General features: G+C 49.9%; 1 protein-coding gene across 8 annotated transcripts in view; it reads right to left on the bottom strand.

Moving 5' to 3' along the window:
• Positions 1 to 18,135, bottom strand: part of PAX5 (paired box 5) — a 186,194-nt gene that overhangs the window by 150,130 nt on the left and 17,929 nt on the right. For all 8 annotated transcript variants that reach the window (XM_061132928.1, XM_061132925.1, XM_061132927.1 and 5 more), the window contains 3 exons: positions 17,095 to 17,292; positions 9,114 to 9,178; positions 5,502 to 5,630 (listed from right to left, as the gene is read on the bottom strand). In XM_061132928.1, the coding sequence (XP_060988911.1) occupies positions 5,502 to 5,630; positions 9,114 to 9,178; positions 17,095 to 17,292 (392 nt within the window). The remainder of the gene's footprint in view (positions 1 to 5,501; positions 5,631 to 9,113; positions 9,179 to 17,094; positions 17,293 to 18,135) is intronic.

Genomic DNA, 18,135 nt, shown 5'->3' on the forward strand with positions numbered 1-18,135 from the left:
ACCAGCTGGTCCCTGGCCGTGAGCCTGGGGCCTGGCCTTAACACCTCGTCTTTTTTATCGGGGCGGGGGCGGGCGGCTACAGAGATCACCAGTCTCTGGAATGGTGATGCCACAAGGGTGCCTACCACTCAGGAATCCCGAGGTTTTCCACACATCTCATTCCCTGCTGGGAATCTGAGCAGAGTCTCTGCACCTTCAACTCCAGCCGTCTGCCTTCGGACCCAAGCCCAGGAGCAACAGACAGTGTCTGAGCGTCAGTAAAGGAGAGGAAGGCGGGGGCCTGCCCTGAAGTCAGAGGGTCCCTGGGGCCCTTCGTGGTCTGTGAACTTCTGAAACCCCTTCCCTCCCCAGTATGGCTCCCACGGAGGTCTGAGCTGAGGCTGTTGGCCCTGGAGAAGGAGAGAGAAGAGCTGGTGAGAGAGAGAGAGAGAGCTCATACAAGAAAAGAGGGTGAGTGAGTGTGAGGGTGAAAGAGAGAAGAGAGTGAATATGAGAAAAAGAGTGAGAGCTGAAACGAGACAGAAGGGGACACAGAGGAAGTCCCTTAAACAGGACATAAACAGAGGCGGTGAGGCCCAAACAAAAGACACAGGTGGAGGCCCCAAGGCAGAGATGAGTCACCCCCAGAAAGAGGGGTGGACGCAGTCATGACAGGAGCCCCTGCTCCCTGCTACATGCCCCCAAACCTCCCCGCGAGGGTCCTGCTAGACTTGGCATCTTCTCAAAAGGACAGGCCTCTTCCTGTGCCCTCTGTCCCCAGAAGGCAGCCCAGGGCCCAGAAACTCCACCTGCAGTGTACCCCCTACTGCCCCCAAAGAAGCTTCCAGCCCCCACAGTCCACACCAGCGCTGGATTGGCCAGCTTCCTGAGCTAGTGAAAGGGATTCGCACTCCGCTGACCTCGGTGTGTGCGGGGCCTTTCAAACCAGGGGGGATGAGGGGAGGGGGAGGTCGAGGGGACCTGAATGGGGGCCCTGGAGACAGCGGAAGGAGGCCCCACCAGAGATCAAAGGCCCAGGAAGGAACAGAGGGTCTGGGGCTGCCCTTTCACCCATGGCCGCTATTCACAGCTCTGCCCGCTCTGCCAAGTCCAGCCCCACCACCACCTCCTCGGGGCCTTCCGGGAAGGGAGGCACTGCCCCGGGCTCTGTCCCCCTCGCCCAGCGGGATTCCTCAGGTCCAGGCCACAGCTTTCCCCACAGACGCCCTCAGGACAGCCCGACCCAGAGATGGAGCTGCCCCTCCGTCTGGGCAGCACCCCAGCCTGACTCTCAGCCATTCACAAGCCTCCTGAGCCCCCGTGAGGGGCCCTGTGCCAGGAGGCCAGGCTGGGGCCAGAAACAGGTGATGCGGCTCCACCCAGCCAAGCCCACATGAGGGCCTACGCAGAGCCAGACAGCGGGAGGGAAAACAAGGAGGCAGAACCAATCTGGAATGCCAGGCAGTCACAGAAGCACTTGCCACCCAGATTGTAACAGGCCTCAAAAGTCACGGAGTCCCAACCAGAATGCTTTCTTTGGCTCTTCTGCCCCCAACCCTGTTCATGCCTCCAATGATGGGGAGCTCGCTACCTTTCCAAGCTGAGGCTTCTGACCTTGGTCCAGCCTGGCTCTTGTCTGAAAGCCGTTCCTTGCCCCGAGCCATGATCTGCCTGCCTGTAGCTTCCTTTAGCCAACCCCAGCTCTGCCCTCAGAGGCCCTATGGACCTCTGCTGCCTCAGCCGCAGAACCGTTCATCTGAGATTTGGACACAGTGGCCACGTCCTCAAGGCTGGTCTTGGAGGCAAATGCCCCAGGAAGAGTCCTAGAATTTCTAGGCTAAAAGGGCCCTTGGCAATCCCCTGGTCTAATAGTATTCTAACTTCTTTGTTCTTGCTAAAGAATGTTTTGCTCAAATTGAGCTTTCCATGGAAGACAAAAATAACCAACAGAAACATTCCTGGTTGAGGAGACTAGAGACTCCCCTCCTCCTCCACCACCACCATCCTCACTAATTGTGAATCCTCTACAGGCACGTGACCAATCCATTCCACCAAGGACTGTTTACTGAGCACCTACTACGTGCCAAGCAGGGTGTCCCTGGTGGCTCGGTGGTACAGAATCCACCTGACAATGCAGGAGACGTGGGTTCAGTCCCTGGGTCGGGAAGATCCCCTGGAGAAGGAAATGGCAACCCACTCCAGTATTCTTGCCTGGGAAATCCCATGGACAGAGGAGCCTGGCGGGCCACAGTCCGAGGGATCGCAGAGTTGGACATGACTTTGTTGCAACTAAACAACAATGCGCCAAGCACTTGTATTCAAGCCACGTCATTCAGTACAGAAGCCACTGAAATGTGGCTAAGTGCAACTGAGGAAATACATTTTCATTTTATTTGATTTTAATTCATTTAAGTTTGAAAACAGCCATGCAAAACATTTTTCCCTTCATAAAGTGCCACTTCCTACGAGAACCCTTCCCAGACCCTCTGGGTCGATGTCAGCCCTTCCCTGCTCTGCCCTTCTGCTCTGGGGGCATCCTCCCATCACAGCGTCCCCCCACACACTGCCTGTCACAGGGACTTTAGGTTGCCACTATTGCCCACCAGCCTGCCAGGTCTAGAGGCCAGGTCCTCTGTAATGGAACTCTCCCATCACCCACCCCCGCCTTGAACCCTGGGCAGGAGCGCGGAGCCAGGAAATGCCCACAGGGTAAAATCCAAGTCCAATGGGAGGAGACTGAACCAGAGTTGAGCAAGCCACTCCGCTGTGTACAGCCTCAGTCACCCATCTGAAAAACGGGATGAGGACCCTCAGCTGTCTTTCTTTTGGCCCTTTATTGCCTCTCTTGCCCCATGGCCCTTCACTCAGTCCGCTGAGAGCTCCTGAGGAAAATGGTGTGATGGCCCGCAGCCTCAATGCGCCAGAACCCAGTTCACCAGCATTTCCCCAGTGACTGATTTCTTACTTTCTCACCACACTCTTGGCAGCATCCAACCTGCTGACCATGCCCTTTTGCTTGAAACCCTCCTCACACCATCCCCAGGCTTGGTCCAGCCCAGGGAGCTGGGGAGCTGAAGCCTCAGGGGCTCTCTCCACTCCTCAGCCCACCCAACCCCCTGGCCACACCAACTCTGTGGCTTTGCCAACATCATGGAACTCCATGGGGCCTTGGTTTCGTCCCCTGTGAAAAAGGGTGGCAATCTCCACCTCTTCAATTCCTTCTAAATCCAATGCAAGGATTCAGAGAGCTATAGGGGGAGGATGGAAAGGACAGTGGGGAGCTCCTCACTATACTCCTCCCAGGCAGTTTGCTGCTATGAGCAAGGGCGCTTCCAGCCACCTCTCTGCCCAACCACAACCACCCTCAGTGATGCAGGGCAGGGAGTGGGTGGGGGCTCTGCTTGTGGCTTGGTCTCCCAATCTTTCCAATCCTGTAAGCTTTCAGGGCCATCAACTCATTCTCCCTTAGCCCCAGACCACAGACGGGGTCACCTCCCAAGTTTTTCTGGGGATCGGGGCTCAATCATAAATTCCCAAACTGAGGATCTGAAAGATCATCAAACCCTGCATCTGATTCTTGATACTCTTACACAGCAGCCCAGCAAAAGGCCACCGAGGCTCTGCTAACACACCTCTGGTGATGGGCACTCACCACTTCCTGAGGCAGCCCCTTTTTGCCCTAGACCACTCCCATATTTGTAGACTTGTACTCTGAGCTGAAATCTCTTCTGCATCTGTCTCACACTGGCATTTGAGGCTAAGCAGCAGAGTCTCATTCCTTTTGCCTTCCATGTCAGCCCTCCAAATATTTGAAAGCAACAATCCAGCCCTGCTCATTCTCCTCCTCTTGGTACCAAAACATCCTTAGAGCCCTAACGTGTTCCTCCAAATACCTCTTCATCAGGTTATCCCCATCTGGACATATCCCAACGTGTCACTGTCCCTCTTCAAGGTCAATGCTTTGGGTCACAGCCTTCAGGAAGGATCTGCCCAGCACAGAGCAGTGTAGACGAACAACACCCACATCTTGACCACTCTACACCTTCTCAAGCAGCTTGGGAGGCTCGAGTGACCACTCACCAGACACCGAAAGCCATTAGCGCGCTCAACAAACACAGTGACACAATCTCCCCAATTCAGGACCTGTGTGTTTGATGGTACACATCAAACTCAATTTTTCTTTTTTTCTCTTCGAAACTCTGCCTCTATTCCTCAGCCTCTGAGGGAGCCTCAAATACCCGCCCCTCCACATGATCAAACACAGCAGGCCCCAGCTTGGGCACAACTGCAGTGAGTCCAGGTGACAATGAAGAGATGACACCACCAAGCCCATAAACCAACAGAGACGGTAGGCCCGCTGCCTCCTCCAGGAGCACGGCCCAGCAAGCCGCCAAGGAAAAGACTGCTGACATCTGCTGACATCAGGAGCAGGGGGAGAGGTGAGGCAGGTTCCAAGGGCCGTGGACCATCTCCCATAGCTCGACGCAGAAGCCGTGGGCCCAGCTCCTGCATGGCCTGGAACACACGGACCACAGGCCGATCCACCGCTGGGCCGACTCAGCTTTCTAGTTACCGATCGCAAGTACTTAGGCACGTGCGCATACAGAACATACATCCCTTACAGGGAGTTGAGAAGGGGAGCTGTGCCAAAGAACTGAATAATTGAATCAAGATTTCTGTCACGCTGCTCTCAGGCCCTAGACCCTGGCCTTTTTTTTTTTTTTTCCCTTTCCTGACGAAGGTTTTGCAGACTCCCAGGGGGGTCATTTCTCCTCTCAGACCCAGGAATGTCAGCCCAAGCTGGCAGCCCATCCAGGGAAAGATCAGGGTTAAGGTGGGCCAGTGTCCGGGACAGAGGCAGCCAGTTCTGGAGGCTGGGGCAGCATACGGAGGGTTGAGAAAAACCAACAGGGAAGACTGACATCTATTTAACCCCTGGGAGGCCCCTGCACTCCTTCCTTCCAGGCCCTAAGGGCAGAGATGGGATTACTCACTTCCTCAACCACCCCCTCCCAGCACTAGCTGAAGGCCTGGGAGGGACCCCAGCCGCTAAGCCTACTACAGGAGGGGTGCCCATCTCTCTGTGCCCAGACCCTTCCTCTCCCCAGGGGTCCCCCCAAAAGGGGCCATTGCTGCAGTGCTCACACCCCCACACCCTGCCTTTGGGCATCACATCTGCCCAGGCACCGGCTTCTTAGAGGCGGCAAAGCACAGGCCAGGGAGTTCTGCCAGGCCCGCCTTTCCCTCCAAAGGGTGAAGATGGGAGGAGGCCAGGAGAAGTCCAGTCCCAGCCGGGCCCCTCGTCCTCTCCCAGTAGGCTTAGCCCCTTCCCTCTCCCAGGAGGCTTAGCCCCTTCCTCGAGGGTCAGGTGGGGCTGGGCCCGGCGCCTCCAGAGCTCTGCAGATAAGGGGAGCGCAGAGCGGTCGTCTGTGCTCCCGCCCCTGACCCAGGGCCTAGAAACAGATCCCTCAGAGCCGGTGGGCCCAGCCCCGACGGCGCGCGGCGGCGGCGGCGTCTCTTACCTTCGTCTCTCTTGCGCTTGTTGGTGTCGGCGCTGGGGGATGTGATGCCCAGGATGCCGCTGATGGAGTAGGAGGAGCCCGCCGAGTCCGTGCTCACCGAGGACACCTGCGTCACGGAGCCCGTGGACACTGCGCGGAGGGAGAGGGCGGTCAGGGCCCGGCAGGGGGCTGGGGGGCGGCTCCGCGGAGGAAGGCTGGGCCCCAGCCATCGGGCCAAAACCAAGGCGCTCCCCCAACGCCGGCTCGGTGGGCCGCGCGGAGAGGGCGGGGGCGTGCTAAGGATGCCTCCCCGAGAACGGCAGCCACACCTGAAAGGTAAGAGCGCCCCCCTCCCAAGAGAACTGACAGCCGTGAAAGGAGCTCAAACCCAGCCTATCCAAGGATGCAGGAAGCAGGGGGATGGAGCAGAGAGACTGGGAAGCTGGAACCCACAGCCAGCCAGGGATGAAAGCAACCTACCATTTAGGCAGGCTCACTGCCTATTTACACATCCATCCATCCACGCAGACATAAGTATCTGCACACTCACACACAGAGCTAGCAAAGCACCGCATGAAGACTGTGTCTTTTTTTAATAGCTCCTCACTGTCTTTTCTCCTTCTAGTTTACCTGGATTTTAATATTAAAAGTGAAAGTGAAATTGCTCGGTCGTGTCCAAATCTTTGCTACCCCATGGACTGTAGCCTACCAAAATCCTCCGTCCATGGGGTTTTCCAGGCAAGTCTACTGGAGTGGGTTGCCATTTCCTTCTCCAGGGGATCTTCCCGACCCAGGGTTCAAATCTGGGTCTCCCGCGTTGTAGGCAGACACTTTATTGTCTGGGCCACCAGGGAAGTCTTATATATATATATTATATGTATATAATATATATATATATGAATATACTCTATGTTATATACAATGATATATAATAATGTTAATCTTTTCTGAGAACTTACTCTGTGCCAGGCATTCTTGCATTATCATATTTAATTCCGAGAACAAACTTATAAGTTAGGTCACTGGAAAAGTATGGGAACCAAGGCTCAGAGAAGGTAAGTGACTTGCCCAAGGTCACACAGCTAATGAGACAGTGCAGTAACTGGAACCCAAGAACTAAAGTCTTAAGCCCTGTAGTAATCTGCTCCTCACTAATGAATCATGAAAAAACAATAATATGCTTCACATGAATAATGTACTTTTCGTTTGATGCTTGCAATAACTGAATGCTATTATTCATTCTCATTTATCAAGTGAGGAACCCGAGCCTCCATACGGCAGAATGACTGGCTCAAAGTCATCTCACGGATAAGCAGTAGCACCAGGGCTCAGCCTTGGGTCGTCTGGCTTAAAGTCTAGATTTCTTCTGCCCCAAAACGTGGGTTGATGACTTACTGTGACTGAGGTATTAATATCTAAGTTCCTAAGACTAAGAATGGGGGAGGGGAGGTTTCAGCAAGTTTCACATTAACTCCTGGCCCCAGAATCTAAGAGGGAGACCCTTCGGTCATCAGGGTCCTCTTAAGCCGTACAGCTGAATTTCCATTTCTGGGCTGTGGGAATTCTTTCTCGGTTCATTAAAACCTGTAGACCAATCTCAGGCACATTTCCTTTGGCTATAACTAGCTGGAGGCAGGTGGAGCTGCTTTTGACTCTAAAGCGTAAGAAAGTATTGGAGATGGTGGTGATCCGTTGAGAAGCTGTTTGTTGCTTTCCTTGGAGCACATCCAGCTTTTGCCCCTCCAGACCTAAGGGGAACAGAGCTTTCTTCTCATAGTTGAGTTTGATTTTAGATCTTCCTTAGGAGACACAGAAGTAGAAATCGTTAACTTCTCTTTTCCTTCACCAGAAGAAGTGCCTCAAAATAGATTTATGCAAATCTCACAACCTTTTTTGTGTTAAGGTGCAAAGAACAGAGGAAGAAAGAAGATCACAAGTCATTTGATACTTTAAACAACAACAACCACATGTAACCAAGGTTCACCATGCTGCTGACAGAGCTGACATTTGTTCCAATATTTTGTGATCACGCTTAGCTCAAAAGACCCAGGTTCCAATTCTGGCTCCTCCACTGACTGGCCATGTGACCGAGGGCTAGTTATTTCATCTCTCTAAAGCTTCCATTTCTTCACTCTTCGATAAGTTTATAAACTATTAGGGGCGGCCCACACAGAAGATATGGTTTTTATACAAATTTCTGAGATAAGGCATTCTGCTGTCCAGTGGAATTATTCCTCTAACCCAATTGAAAGAATATTATCAGTTACCCTTAGTAGTCATTCCTATAGGACCTGAAATACTTAAAGCTGCAAATGAAACCCCAGACACAGCTATCTCCCCAGAAACTTTCCTCACTCCTCTTCACTCCAGCTTAGCACGGCTGGTCCGTCCCTCTCTTCTGTTCCCGGCACCCTGTGCTTTCTTCTGGAGCCTGATCTCAGCGTTTGTAAACTTCTCTTTGTAATTGTCGTTGTTCTTGTTTTTCAATCGCTAAGTCATGTCTAACCCTTTCTGATCCCATGGACTGTAGCCCATCAGGCTCCTGTATCCATGGGATCTCCCAGGCAAGAATACTGGAGCGTCGCCTTTTCCTTCTCCGGGGGTCTTCTCAACCCAGGGATCAAACCCGCATCTCCTGCATTGGCAGGCGGATTCTACCACGGAGCCACCAGGCAAGCCTGAAAACATCTGTGGAAACCTGGGCTCTTTGTGATAGTCCCCATTAGACCAAGAAGCCCTTGAGAAGGGGGATTTTGTCCCATTCCCTTAATGATGCTAGTCTCCACAACAGGTTGCATAGCAGGGGCTTAGCCAGTGCTTTTTGGAGGGATTACTAAATGAAGAATGATTTTATGTAAAGGAGGAATTCTGTCTTACTTTGATGCAAAGAGGCAACCATAAACAGAGATCCTCACGCTTTCTCCCAGCTAACCAGAGGCGTTTCCCTTATCCCAGGGGGAGAAATAATACACCTTGAGTAGAAACACGTCATTTCATCTCAGGATCTTTGCAGGGAAGGGAAGGCAAGGGAAACTTCTGAATTCCTGAGTAGTAGGAAATATAACTCCCCTCCTTGGTCATGGTCAGACTTTACCCATGAGTGTCAGAAACCCCGGTGGCAGCCCTTGATAGTTCACAGAGCAACGAGATCGAAGCAAGAGAGAGAGAAAGAAAGTTTAGGAAGTTTTGCCACATCTTCACTCAAGACTGCAAGTGCACAAAGAATTGTAGAAGGGCTGGTTGGTAGAAGAAAAAAACACATTCAAAACTACTTACTGACTAATGATGCAGAAAATGTTATGAATAAGTATCCCTTTCTTGATTTATTACTTTAATTATCTGACATTCTATAGACCCCCATTAGTGGATTTTTTTTTTTTTTTGGCTTAGATTTCAATTTTCTGTCTCATGGTGAAAGCTATTTATCATAATAATCAGTAAAATTCAAAACCTTTTAGCAGTATTTATAAAATTCATTTACCAGGTTCAGCCCTTGGAGAATGACAAAGAAGGCGCATTAGTACGTGTGCCGAAGTGTTTTATGCAGAATTATCTGTCCATAAGAATGATTAAAAGTTCTTTTGAGTACTTGGAGCCCATTAGATTTTTAAATTTTTTTTTAAAAGTTCTTACCTATGCTGTGACTGGACGCTGGGACCGGCTGGTTGGGTGGCTGTTGTACCTTTGTCCGGATGATCCTGTGAAAAATTGAGAAAAAAAAATTGCTATTTTTACCGTCACAGAGGAGAAGAGATCTCAAGTGGCAATGCCAGAAACCCATATCAAGTTGGGTCGTGGACGTGGGAACAGATTATAAATCCAGGTCTGGAACTGGGGGTTTGGAAAATTATAGATTAGTTCTAGCTCAGCCCCTACCTCCCTGGGTGTCTTTGTGTAACTGGCACCCCTCTTGGGGCCTCAACTGCCTCTTCTGTAGGAAGAGATTGATGTGTTAATATCACAAATAGTCATCCTATTCTTGGAGCAGCTTCAGCTCCATCAGGAACTCACTGAGCAAGTTAGGAAGTTACTTCCCTTCCCTGGACCTCAACCTCCCATCTGGGGAATAAAGCCACTGAACTCGGTGACCCCCCTGTCCCCTGGCAGCCCTCACACTCTGGTTTCTCTGCCTTAGAAAGCCACAGGAAGAACAACATCCCTGCCAGGTGGCACAGGGGTTAAGGATCTGTCTGCTGATGCAGGAGACACAGGAGACGCAGGTTCGATCCCTGGGTTGGGAAGATACTCTAGAGGAGGAAATGGCAACCTGCTCCACTATTCTTGCCTAGAAAATTCCATGGACAGAGGAAGCTGGCAGGCTACAGTCCAGGGGGTCACAGAAGAGTCAGATATGACTGAGCTACTGAGCACACATGCCCACCATCATAAATTATCAAGGGGGAGAGGGGAGCAGTGTGAATGTTGCTACAAAACTGGAAAGGGTCAAAGTGCTGCCACTTTAACTCTGGCCTGGCTTGGCTAAGAGGAAGCCTGGATTACACAGAACAGCGGAAAGGCTCTACAGAGCTGGAGCCAGGGCTGTCCTGCATGGCCTTCCCGGAGATCTTGCTCTAGTTCTAAGGTGAACTTGACTGCGACCCTGGGTAAGTCCACTCCACTGTGGGGGCCTCAATACAATGAGGGAATTGGAACAGACCACTCTTGGCTTACTTTAATCCATCCTTTTTAGATAAAAAAAAAAAATCTTATCATAAAGCCCAGTGTATAAAATGGTCAATAGCAGCGGCACCTTCCCTTCGCTACCTGGCAGCTCTGATGCCCTTCAGCAGAACCTCGGGCTCTTAGTAAATTTCCAGCTGGGACAACACGTGAGGCCTTCATGAGACCCCTGAGCCCAATGCATTGTCGAGCAGCTGAACAAAGTGAAGTGAAAGTGAGTTAGTCACGCAGTCATGTCTGACCCTTGACAATCCCACAGGCTGTAGCCCACCAGGCTCCTCTGTTCAATGCAGGAGACACGGGAGAAGCAGGTTCGATCCCTGAGTTGGAAAGATACCCTGGAGGAGGAAATGGCAACCCGCTCCACTATTCTTGCCTGGAAAATTGCATGGACAGAGGAAGCTGGCAGGCCACAGTCCATGGGGTTGCAAAGGAGTCAGGGATTGACGTGCCTGGGATTCTCCAGATAAGAATACTAGAGTGGGTTCTCCAGGGGATCTTCCTGACCCAGGGATCAAACCCCCGTCTCCTGCATTGTAGGCAGATTCTTTACCAACTGAGCCACAAGGGAGTGGTTGACCAGGGCCAGGCCAAAAGTCACCTGGGGTCTGGAAGAAGATTCCTTCCTTGGCACTTAGGAGAAGGGTGGATGGTAATAAAATGTGCAGCTTCTTTGCAAAAGTTATATCCCTTTTAAAGAACATTTATTAGAGTGCTTCCTAATTATAAAAGTCCTTTGTGTTCATGGTAGACTATTTGGACAAGTATAAGGAAGACATCTAAAACCACATTTTGATGTATTTCCTTTATGCTCACATTCCTATGTGCATTTGGAAATATCCATTTTTTTTCTTAATAAAATCAGGATTAAACCACGTGTACAATTCTATGTCCTGCTCTGTTCACTCAGCTGTATATAAGAAACTTTCTCACATTCCAGAACATTCTTTCTGGAAGTTCGTTTCAGGCTGCACTGGTCTCTAGCTTGTGTACCAGGACAGGGAGAAGAGGAATGGCAGATGCCTCCTCCAGAATTCATCAGGCCTTGGGCCCTGCTCTCTGTGATCTCACAGCTCAACGCTGGGCATGGAGGGCACTCCGCATCCCCAGCTGACAGCCTGGAATGGACGTTTCTGTTCACAGCACAGCCCGGCCACGGGCTCTCTGAAGCCCAGGCCACCCGGGCTCTGCAGAGGGCCTTTTGCTGTTTTCTGTTGAGTCAGCAATGTTTTGCCTCAAATATCCTCACAGTGTTCGCTTATTTGTTTTCTCCAATATTCAAACCACTTATTTTGACTAAGCAAACAGGGAATGTGTTAACAAAGGCCCAGGAGTGAGCCAGTTTTTCAGACTACAGGAATTAAGCTAGCATCTGACCTAATCTGGGCATGTCTGTGTATGTCACCTTCTCTGTGTATACACGTGTGTGTCTACATATATATCGCTAGATGTGTGAACATATATGGAGATGCAAGATTTAACTATATTTATCTATATTTTGATTTATACACATATAAACATATGGTAAAATATATTGTAACTATTTCCCATTGAAGTCCAGCATAAAGTCCTAATTTTCAAAGCATTGTCTTCCATTAAATTCTTACATAGGCAAAGAAAATTATATTTTCCTTATTTTTAAAAATATTTATAAATTGTCGGCAAAACATAATCCATTGTTATAAATCATTGAGCGGCAGCTGCAGTGGGGTAAGCAGGCCCCAGAACCAGACTTTTAGAGTTTGAACACCAGTTTTACAATCTGCCAGCTGCATGACCTTGGGCAAGTTACTTAACCTCTCTACCTCAATTTTTCCATCTGCAAAATGAGACTAAGAATCATTCTCGCCTCATAGGGCTATTATGAGCATTAGTTAAGTACTTAGACCAGTGGTTGCTGCATAGTAAATTCTCGATAAACGTTAGCTGTTGTTATTTTCATTGGTATCTTCATAAAGAATAATGAATAGCTTCAACCTTAAAAGGTTCATATTTTCCACAAATGCCTTAAAAACACATGGGATCCTCTTGGGAGCTGGGGAGGGGAGGTAGTCAAACCCACACCCTATTTTAAGGCTGTGGCAGGGCTGTCCTTTACGGGGGGACCTGAACTGTAGGGAACCCTTCAAAGGTATCTCCAGAGACAGAGATTCTGCCCATCTGCCTGCAGCAGCTGCCAGGAAGAGAACAAAGAGCATCATCTTCCACAGAGAAGAAATGGGAGTTGGAAAACAAGACTGTAATTGAATTAGAGTGATTCTTAAAAAACAAAAAATTAACATCAGGACTCATCACCATAAGAGTCACGCTCTGGACTTTTCTAAACCAGAGACAATTGAGGCTAATTGACAGTCAGCACTAAGAAGTACAGCCCTTTACTTTACTTTGCCTGACCTTGAATGCCATAGGATCATTCTAGATGGTCCAATGGGGGAGGAAGCTCAACAATCAACGAATTCCTACAAATAAGAAAACTAAAGCCCAGAGTGCTCAAATGACCTGTCCAAGGTCACGTAGCAAGTCAGCTCCCATGCCTGGGCACTTTTCTTTGAACCACATTCAAAGGAGGTGGGACATTAGCAGAGGCACTAAATACTTCCTATGTAACACATAAAGCCTTTCTGGATTCAAAATCCATCTAGAATCCAAAGATTCCAAGTCTGAGCAACTTTAGATATTATAGACATTGGCAAGGGTCCCATTTCAACATCACCCTCACTGCTTGGAAAGGCTAAGTCTTCTCACTATCACCCCCAGCCACCACCCCGCCCCCCACCACCACATACAAAATTCCGTTGAAAGAAACTCGGATGGCCTTAAAATAAGAAATGAGGTTATAGGGCTGAAGAAATACCCATGTTTACTGCACTGATCAAACTGCCATTGGTTCCATAGGTGCAGAGAGAATCTTGGGCCGTCAACTGTACTAAGAATGCAAAAACTAAGGGTCCAAGCTGCAAGACACCCAAGCTGCAGAGAACTCACAGGTGACAGGCAGGTCGGCAACTGACATGGAAAAGAAAGAGGAAAGGGATGAAGGATCCCTGAAGGCTTGCTGCCCAAGTGAGGCTGAAGAACAGAGTTCATAAAGGGTCATCCCCAGGTCACACCCATCGCTGGACCAGGCGCATGTGGCCTGCAGAGTACATTTATTTTCATTTGAATCAGTTGTCAATATTGGTAAGTTGGGAGCTTTACATGAATACATGAATTTCTAGCTTCTCCTGAAAAATCAGAACACCCAGAATACTGGCCCCACATTCTCACAGGACAACCACGGCTGGCGCTAAATAGGGCTGCCCCTCTAAGCTGGGAGTGCCACTCGGTTTAGGGCCATGGGAGAACAAACACAGAAGGAAGACCCCATCCGTCCCCTCACCCCCGGCATTGGGCTCAGCTCCAGGAGAGTCACCTCCAACTGTCTCAGGTTGGAGTCCAAGCATCCTTTCTGCAGGTTGTGAGCATCCCAGCATGTATTTGTCCTTAAAAAGTCACGTAAACATGATGGATTGTGTCCCAGGAAATCTCCCACAACCCCAGCAGAACTGGTTCAGTGTTGCTTCACCCAGTCAGTCATAGCTTCCCAGGCAGGATCCCCAGAAGGCAGCAGGAATTCACACACTTCTGGTGGGGCGGGGGGTGGGGGGGAGGTGCTGTGGCCACCAGAATAGCCACCCATCCGGCCACCCCTCCCTCCCCAGCTGTTTGAAGGAGTGGAGCAGTGAGACATCGCCTCCCAGGGAAGCAGGGGCTGGGAGAGGGAGCTACGGACCTCTTACACAACATTTGCAAGACAGTTACTTGGAAGCGGCATCTGTTAGAATGCAGTGGGATCTTTATGTGGAAAATAAAACTGTGTACTGGGACGGCTCAGGCTTTGTGGGGGTGTGGGCAGGGGGAAGCAGTCACACAGACACAGGACTGCCACCCCCCACCTGCCACCCGTAGTTTATTTGCATTGCACGGTCTGTTGCTAAAGACACCAAAGAGCTCTCATTGAAGAATGTGGTGAGGAGCCAGAGAGTGCTCCCAGGAGGAGCCCCAGAAAGAAGCGCAGGAAAAGGCTATAGATCACAGAGGAAGCCTACAGACAGGCAGCAAAGCATCCAGGCTGCGAGGCTGGGGAAGGGAGTGGGCAGGCAGCGGGGATGACTGCTTCTCCTTGCCGCTCTCCTCACAGTTCTCGGTTCTGTGCTGGCAGAGTCCTACCCGGGAGTGGAGGAAAGAAACAGCCCTCCTCGTCCCATCAGGGGACCTGGGCTGCACGCCCACGTCGAGCTCAGAGTCACAGTTCCTGTGCACTCCCGTGCACTGTATATAGATATCGGGCCTTAGTTTCTATACCTGTCACAAGAGAGTTAAGCCTTGAGGCTGTTGGAGATCACAGATGTGGACGCCCCTTAGAGGCACAGCCAGTGAGGACACTGGGTCACCATGTGGGCTGGGACACCACAGAGAGCCCTGCGGCTAGCCACCGCCCCGCAACTAGCAGCCTGACCCCCCACACAGCACCACTCGGGACACAGCGCACCAGCTGAGCTGTGATTTCCCTGGACACGCCTTCAAGTACCCCCCTTCACAACCTTCACCACATCTGTAATCACTGTGCTCGGGCAGCTTCATATGCTTCTTTCAAATAACGTACTTTTTAATTTAAATAAACCTATTTTATAAGGGAATATTAGTTCTTTACCATAATCGGGGAGAGGTAGTTTGTAAAGTTCACTATCGCTGGTTTGATGTGCTAGTTTTATTTTTCTAAAGGACATTCAAAAAACAGTTTTCCTCCTTGTAGGACAGAAGATAGAAGCTAGAGGCCAGCAAATGATTTGTGCTTGTCCCACAAAGGCATTTTCTCATTGACATTAGTTGCCACTGTTTAAAGGTATAGAGATTTCATATATACCAACACGCACATACATACGCAAACAAGTGCTAGTCTGGATTCTCTATAAAAACGGAAAAAATCGGGCTACCACTGGGCCCACATGCCCAGCAGCTTTCAGTTGGAGCCGAGCGACAACTGCCCCTTCAATGCAGCTTGGGTTCCTAGTTTGCACAGACCCAACCTTCCCTGGCTGCCTTATGCCTGAGCCACTTCCCCCGGGCACCACCTGCCTGGTTCCACGTCAGCACTGGCGTTTATGACCTCCACGGGCCACCTGAGTTATCTTTGAAACCACCTGTGTAACCTAGATTGAAAAGTCTCTGGATCCCCAGAGCCTGACCACCAGGTTTATGGAAACTGCTCTGCTCCTTCACCGCTCTGAGCAGCTCACACCTCACTCCACGTTAAGGTTTTTGGAGACACAGGTAAGGGGGAAAAGTCACATTGCCTGATGTCATGGAAAACTTCCAAAGAGCTGGAAGTAGGGGACTCCAAAAGCATACAGACCCCCTCATAATCCAGAAAGAACTGGAGCTATTCCGCTACAAGCCCCCTAAAAACCTACTCCAGTATCCTTGTCTGGAGAATCCCAAGGACAGAGGATCCTGGCGGGCCACAGTCCATCCATAGCATCCCAAAAAGCCGGACAATGACTGAAGCGACTCAGCACCGTATGGCACTGCAAACCCAACACAATAATTGCTACCTCTCCAGCGATTCTGTGCCTATTGTCAGGCTGTCCAGACCCCTCAGTGAAAGCTAAAACCCCTCCCTGGACAAGGAGCCCCTCTAGAACAGAAACCAAGAGACAGATCGTACGTCTGATTCCCCTGGTTCTTCATAGCACCTTGTGGGATGCCAGAGCCAGCGTAAAGGTTTGCTGAGAGAAAAAAATCAGGCTAACGGTTTATGAGACAGCAGGACTCTAACTACCAACATGGACACTCACACAGCGATTCTGTGCGTTTGAATCATCATGGAAGCAACAACTGTCAGGACCAAAGGGGATCTTAGAAACAGTCTGGTTTGACCACCTCGTTTTGCTGCAGGGGTCCCCTGTGCCCAGGCAGGCTCTGCACAAGAGCAGGGCGTGACCTTGGAGGAATGGGAACTGCTCAGGTTTTCAGTCTGCTGGCTTCACTTTTCTTTGTGGGGTTCAGAGAACCATCATTTCTGTCATCTCACAACTACATCCTTGACTCTACAGGTTTCAATGGAGCTGAGACCACACCCCCTACAACAGAAAACGTTCTTTCAGGGATTCAGTTCTGAAAGCTCTGTTGGATGTATTCTGGACCAGACTGGATAAAAGAAAGCCCTCCCAAGAAGATCCTCTGCCTGGTACTTAAGGTGTCTCTCTGATTCTTTCTGTCCAAAGGTGAGATTCAGGGCAACTGAGGAGAAGGCAACCCCCTAACTGCACAGTGTCTTAGCATCCTGGATGTCACTCTAGGAAAACACAGACCTGTATCAGTACCACCAGATCCTGGGCTCTCAGAGACAGGAAAAGCCTTGTCAAGGTCACACTCTGAGGTTGTGGCAGGCCTGGCAAATCTGAAAGGAGCTGAAATCTCCCAACTGCAAGTTCAGGCTCTGTTCCCCACATTCAGTGCCTCAACCTCTGCCCAAACTGGAGGCAAAGATTTTCCTCCTGGGAAGCTCTGAGGTGGGCCAGTGCTAACCTTGGGGACTGGCGTGCAAGGTAAGCGACGTTTGTGAAGACCTAACAGGACAATTCATTGTTGAGTGCTCCACACGCAGAGGCAGGTAGTGGAGGGAGTAACGGAAATGACTCGGGAGTCAGAAAAATTTGCAGCAGCTGGGTGCTGGCATAGCCTCCTCTCCCTGGGCTTAGGACTTCTGCCTACTTTGGCGAGAAGAGTGATAGAGAGACCCATCCAGCCCTGTGCTCATCCCTCCTGACTGATAATCCCTATGGGGTCTTGGTGAAAGGAGAGACCAGATCTCCAGGAAAGGCACGTGCATAGCCACCAGCAGTCCCACCCGACCCAGACCCTCAGCTTCCCAAAGGCACCAGCCACTCACCTGTTGATGGAACTGACGCTGGGCACCGTGTCGTTGTCACACACCCGTTCCGCCAGCAGCCGGTCCCTGATCTCCCAGGCAAACATGGTGGGATTTTGGCGTTTATACTCAGCGATTTTTTCTACCACTTTGGGTGTGGCGACCTTTGGTTTGGATCCTCCAATTACCCCAGGCTTGATGCTCCCTGTCTCATAATACCTACGACCCAAGGAGAAAGGAGCTTAGCCGTGAGAAACCAGAAAAATGGACATTGGTAACAAAATAATGGACTACTCTGTCCAGGAAATACCCAGATCTGTGCTGTCTGGTATGTAGCCACTAGCCATGTATGTGGCTTTTGAACGTTTGGAAGGTGATCTGTTTGAATTGACATGTGCTCTAAGCATCAAATACATATCAGGTTTTCAAAAATTAGTATAAACTCAAAATCTCAGTAATGCGTTTTCCTTTGGTTATATGTCGAAATGATCATCTTTTTAATATATTGGATTAAATAAAGTATACAATTAAAAGTAATTGTATCTGTTCGTTTTTCCTTTTCTAATGTACTACTAGAAAATTTTAAACCTCCTACATGGCTTACATTACATTTCCATTGGATAGCGCTAGTCAGAATGCTCAGCCTAAATTAATTAATTGTCACATTTATCTACCATTTGATAGTTCACAGAAAGCGTTCCAGTTGGTTTTCCCATTTGATCCCCACAACACTTCTAAAACACATAATTTTGAATTTCTAGAGTACAACATTCAGTTTTGAATGACTGAATGCGTGAATGATTACACAAACAGGTCTCCATCTACAGATGTAAAACAGACCCACAGAGGTTACACGGCTTGCCCAGGGTCACTCAAGACCCAGGGCCAAGCCAGGACTGTGGCCCAGCCCTCTGAGCTAAAATCTCCCCAGAAAGTTGCCTGTGCCTTTCATTCGTCAGCTCTCCCATCCCCTAGCAGACTCACCTGCTTTCTGTGACACTGTCCCCTAAAATGCAACTTCTTTTTCCATAAGAGAAAAACAATAACCCTAGCATAAAATTT

This window comes from Dama dama, chromosome 29, assembly GCF_033118175.1.
Source record: "Dama dama isolate Ldn47 chromosome 29, ASM3311817v1, whole genome shotgun sequence".
Taxonomy (NCBI): Eukaryota; Metazoa; Chordata; class Mammalia; order Artiodactyla; family Cervidae; genus Dama; species Dama dama.